General features: G+C 56.3%; 1 protein-coding gene across 1 annotated transcript in view; it reads left to right on the top strand.

Moving 5' to 3' along the window:
• The window catches only part of TEKT5 (tektin 5), a 41,870-nt gene extending 36,753 nt beyond the window's left edge, over positions 1-5,117 (top strand). Inside the window, exons 6-7 of the mRNA XM_012647608.1 lie at positions 805-959; positions 4,876-5,117. Coding sequence (XP_012503062.1) covers positions 805-959; positions 4,876-5,092 — 372 coding nt within the window. The 3' untranslated portion in view covers positions 5,093-5,117. The remainder of the gene's footprint in view (positions 1-804; positions 960-4,875) is intronic.
• The last annotated feature ends 326 nt before the right edge of the window (positions 5,118-5,443 follow it).

Below are 5,443 nucleotides of genomic sequence, written 5' to 3'. Positions count from 1 at the left end.
GTGGCTCATGCCTGTAATCCTAGCACTCTGGGAGGCCGAGGCGGGAGGATTCCTTGAAGTCAGGAGTTTGAGACCAGCCTGAGCAAGAGCGAGACCCCTGTCTCTACTAAAAATAGAAAAAATTAGCCAGGTGTGGTGGCGTTTGCCTGCAGTCCCAGCTGCTTGGGAGGCTGAGGCAGGAGGATCGCTTGAGTCCAGGAACTCGAGGTTGCTGTGAGCTAGGCTGATGCCATGGCACCCTAGCCTGGGCCACAGAGTGACACTCTGTTCCCAAAAAAAAAAAAAAAGATAAATAGAAAATTTCGTATTTCTTCCTCCTTCCCTCCCTCTTTCCTTCCTTCCTTATTTACTGACCCAGTTACTAGGAAGGCAAGCCCTGGACTGGAGAGAGATAGAGAACAACCCAGATTAATTTAGGGGAAAATGGCTTTAGAGATTGGCTATTGTTTTGAATTATCTGTGTTAAGCTTAAATACCTGCCTACCTCCCTCCCTCCCTCCCTTCCTTCTTTGCCTGCTTCCCACTGAACGCTGACTGGCTAACTCCAGCGGATATTGGAGATCCGGCCTCGATCCTTGCCTGTCCCCAGTGTTCACAGTGCCACGGTGACCAGAGGTGCCCGAAGCTGCTCCTCAGGGTCTCGTAGGAATAGTGAGGTCCCTGCCTACAGGTGTTCGAGGCTGGGGAAGGAGCAGCTTACGCACCTGACGGAGGCTGACCTAGTTGACCTCCACTCCCTGCACGCCCCAAGCGGGAGGAGGCCAGGAGGGCTGGTGGGTGGTGACACCCCGTGTGTCCCCGCAGACACTGCAGGAGATCTTCCAGGCGGAGAACACCATCATGCTGCTCGAAAGGGCCATCATGGCCAAAGAGTGCCCGCTGAAGGTGGCACAGACCAGGCTGGAGTGCCGGACCCAGCGCCCCAACGTGGAGCTGTGCAGGGACATCCCACAGTCCAAGTGAGTGCCGGGGAACCAGGGGCATCCGGGAGGGGGAGGGGGGTCTCGCTCAGGACATCTAGTTCCACAGCTCACCAGAGTGTAGCATCGGTGGGTGGGGGGTCCTGAGGTCCAGCCTGGGCTGTCCCCCTGCACAGCCTCCCTGTCACCGGGAGGCCCACCCTGTGCACGCATCTTCTCACCTGCCTAAACGGGGGACGGTTCTGTAGCTCCACTGTGCTCTGGAAACGCTCCTGCTTCCCTCGGCAGCCAGGGCACGTGGCTTCACTTTCTGTGTCTCCAGGCTCCTGTGCGACTCATGTCTCACTCATGTTCCTGCCGCCCTCCTGGCAACTTTCTTGCCCGTGAGCCCTCGGGATGGCCTAACCAGTGCCACACGGGGTGGATCCCATGTGTCCTGCTGAGCTCAGGAGGCTGCATCTGTTGACAAAGGGCTCTCACCAGAGAGGGAGTGAAAAGTACACGCTGGCCCGGAGCGGGGCTTCGTGGCTGTGGGGTAGGGGGTTGGAGTGGGATGATGCCAGGCAAAGCAGCAGCAGGTCATCAGACACGGGGATCATTTCCCCATGAACATGCTGTGTGACCTGGGGCAGATCACTCGGCCACTCTGTTCCCTCCATGCTAGGGACACTGTAACAAATGACCCCAGAATGTAGCAGCTGGAACAAACCACATCTGTTATCTCAGTTTCTCCGGGTTGGGAATTGGGTCGATTCCTTGCTGGGTTCTGTGTCTCAGGGGCTGTCACAGGTTGCAGTCAAGGTGTCGGCCAGGGCTGTGGTCTCATCTCAAGGCTAGACTGGGGCAGGACCCACCTTTGAGCTCACTCACGTTGCTGTTGGCGGAACTCAGTTCCTCGCTGGCTACTGGTCGGTGGCCACCCTCAGTTCCTTGCCACGTGGGTCTCTCCAGCCTGCAGCTTCCTTCAACAGAGCACGCAGGCCAGAAGGACAAGACAGCACCGAGAGGAAGGACGTCACCGTCTCTTGTAACCTAATCGTGGGAGTGACAGCTCATCACTTTTCCCATGTGTTCTTTTTAGAAGCAAATCACTAGGTCCAGCCCACACTCAAGGAGCGCCATCCTGACACTTCTTCCCACGGGCACCCACAAGCACGCTGGTAGAGTGGCAAGGGCCCGGGTCCCGCCCCCATCTCAGCGGCTCATTCGCTTTATAAACCTTATTATACATTGATTATGCCAAGCGCTGTGTGTACTTGGCTCACCAGCAGTACTTCTCTTCCAACAAGATACTGATTTGATACCCTCCACCCCCACTGAAAAGATGGAAAAGACCATCCTTGGGCTTCCTTGGGCACTTTTGTTTCAGCCCTGGCCCACAGCAAGGGAAGTTCACCCTGATGTCTAGCTGTAATCCCTTAAGCTGCTTTTGAGTTCCCTCCCCTTTAGTCCTACTAAAGTGGAGTTGGAGAGTCAGTTACCCCTATTATTGTTGAATGGGAAGAGAAATTGAGGGCCAGAGAGGTTGAGGGAGCTGTCCGAGTCACACAGCACCAAGCCAGGGCTTCACTGGGCAGGGAGTGCAGGTCTTGGTCCAGGGATGGACCCCACTCCCTCCATCCTGAGTGGAGACCCCACGAGTAGATGCAGAGAGATGCTGAGAAGAGAGCTGTGTGTTGAGAGGAGGAGGGTAGACATCTAAGAGAAAATGCTAGGTGGTTCCCGAAAGACGATATTCGCACAGCCTGAGTCACTGCCTAAGACAATCATTTAGGAAGTGGAAAAGCAGGATGTGTGTTGGGGCAGGGCTGGGAGGCAGGTGAAGGGAGCCGGCTTTGAGCTTGAGGGCCTGGCTACCTGCTCCTCAGCCTGCTGTTGGCTTGGGAGGTCTTCGTCCCCGGACATGGGCGGCTGGGCCGCAAGGGGCCCATCCTGGGCGCCGGGCGTGGGGGCTGGGCTCTCCTGCTACCTCCTTCCCCACCCCTTTCCCTTGGATGCTCAGGTTGGGCTCCGGCACCTCCTGGGGCAGAGGGCTTGGGTGACCCATTTGTTTACACCCCAGGGGGCGTCTACAGAACAGGACTTTGGGGAGCGTCACCAGGTGTTGTCCTGGAGGACCTACTACTGTGGGACAAGCTCCCTGCCTTCCCCTCCAACAGTCATCCCACTGAGGGGACAGACAGAGAGCAGAGGGACAGAGCAAGCATGGCTCAGGAGCCTCGGGCAGTGCGTGTGTGTCTGTGCGTGTCTGTGTGCGTGCTGTGTTTTGGGGTGTTTGTGCTCGGATGTGTCGGGAACGAGCAGATAACAGGACTCAGGCTGTCTCCCTTCTCCAGTGGCTAAATTGTCCCGTCTGTGCAGTGTCTTCCTGCCCCATCCCCTCCGTTCCCACCTTTGGGCCATCTTTTTCTTCTTCCTCCTACAGGTGGCCACTCTTCTCCTGACCTCTAATCACTGAGGTCCCATCTCTGCCCATCCCCAGAATGAAAGTCCATTGACATGTGAATTTAAATTAATTAAAACTAACCACATCAAGTGCTCAGTGGCCACACGTGGCTAGGGGCTACCGTATCAGACAGCACAGAACGGACATCTGCATGGCTGTCGAAAGTTCTGTTGGACGGCGCTGGTGGACGTTTCTGGGCTGCTTCTGTAGCTTCTCTTTGTTTGTCTCTCTCCCAGGCTATGTGGGAAGTTCACTCTTGAGTCTAACTCAAGTCCTCCCAGCTTCATTTCCCCCAGTCCTGAGCACAGGTCGCTGTCCCTGCTCCCCAGAGGTGGGACGCACAGCACAGCCCCACAACCAAGCCACCGTCACAGCTCACCTGCTGTGTTCATTTCCTGGGGTGGCTCTGCGACAAATGACTGCAACGCGGGTGGCTTCAAACAACAGAAATTTATTCTCTCACAGCCCTGGAGACCAGAAGCCCGAAGTCAAAGTGTCACCAAGGTCGCTCGTCCTGCAGGCTCTGAGAGAGACTCAGTTCCAGGCCTCTTTCCCAGCATGTGGGGGCTGCCAGCGATCCTGGGTGTTTCTTGGCTTGTAGCTGCATCACTCCGATCTCGGCCGCCGTCTGCACACGGCTCCTGCCCGGTGCGACTGTGTGTCTCAGATCTCCCTCCCCTCTCTCGTATGTGCAGATCAGCCGTGGGATTTAGGGCCTGCATCCAGGATGATCTCATCTTGAGAGTCTTAATTACACCTGCAAACGCCGTATTTCCAAACAACGCCGCATCCACAGGCGCCGGGGTTTGGACTTGGGCATATCTTTTTAGGGAACAGCACCCAACCGCTATACCTGGATATCGCAACAGCCTCCTAACCTCTCCCCCTCCTCTGCTCCTGCCGCCTTCCAATCTAATCTCACACCGCAGCCTGCAGGTTGTCCCAGAGCTCGAATCAGGGGTCATTCCCCTGTTTCAGCCTCCTCCCCCCCCACCAGCGGCCCGTGGCACTGAGGACAGGATCCAAGCCCCTTAATTTGCATGCGGTTGTCTCTTCAGAAAGGCACTCACCGTCCAATTCAGTAGCCACATGTGGCTATTGCACTTAAATTATCTAAAACTAAATTAAATTGTAAACTAATTTAATTCAATTAAAAATTCAGTTTCTCAGTTGTGCAGCTACATGTCAAGTGCTCGTTAGCCCCACGCGGCCAGCAGGGACCGCACCGAACGGTGCAGATCGAGACCATTTCCGTCATCGCAGAAATTTCTGGAATACATTCCCTCTCGGTCTTCACGTGGCCAGCTCGTTGGTCTAACTCACTGAGGAACTGTCAGAGCGTCTTCCTGTCCTCTGTGTCACTGTCCTGTCGATGTCCCCCTGCCGGCTCAGCCTTGTGTGTCTTGCTCGCCAGGGTCTCCCAGCACCCGCGCAGTTTCCGGGGCGCGGTGGGTGCGTGTGTGTCGAACGGCTGGATAACCTGTGCCTTCTCGTCTGCCCCCGCCCCAGGCTCGTGAACGAGGTGTTCACCATCGACGACACCCTGCAGACCCTCAAGATGAGGCTGCGGGAGACGCAGGACACGCTGCAGCTGCTGGTGATGACCAAGTCCCGGCTGGAGCACGAGCTGGCCATCAAGGCCAACACGCTGTGCATCGACAAGGAGAAGTGCATGGGCATGCGCAAGACCTTCCCCTGCACCCCGCGCCTGGCGGGCTACACCTGAGCGGCCGCCGCCCGCCCTCGGCGCCCTGCCCCGTGGGGGTTTCTTACGTGGCATGGAATCTGGAAAGGCCAAAAGACAAAATAAAGGAAAGTGTCGTATTCTCCCTTTCCTCCCATCGTGAAAAAGGTATATGTTTAGAGCCAAAATAAATGTGCCCAAACCAAAGACCCCAGAGTTCATTCCTTGCCGCGGAACTGGCTTCGTGGCAGGCCCTGGGAAGAGGCAGGCTGTGACCCCGCGGGGATGGAGTGTTGGGAGGTCATCAGCACCCCCAGGAATGGAAGTGGCTGCATGTCACACACACACTCTCTCTCTTTTAACCTGTTTGTCCATTTAGAAGCACAGTGTAGA

The sequence above is a fragment of the Propithecus coquereli genome, unplaced genomic scaffold (genome assembly GCF_000956105.1).
Source record: "Propithecus coquereli isolate 6110/MARCELLA unplaced genomic scaffold, Pcoq_1.0 Scaffold27, whole genome shotgun sequence".
Classification (NCBI taxonomy): domain Eukaryota; kingdom Metazoa; phylum Chordata; class Mammalia; order Primates; family Indriidae; genus Propithecus; species Propithecus coquereli.
This window is presented reverse-complemented; position numbering and strand designations above follow the sequence as displayed.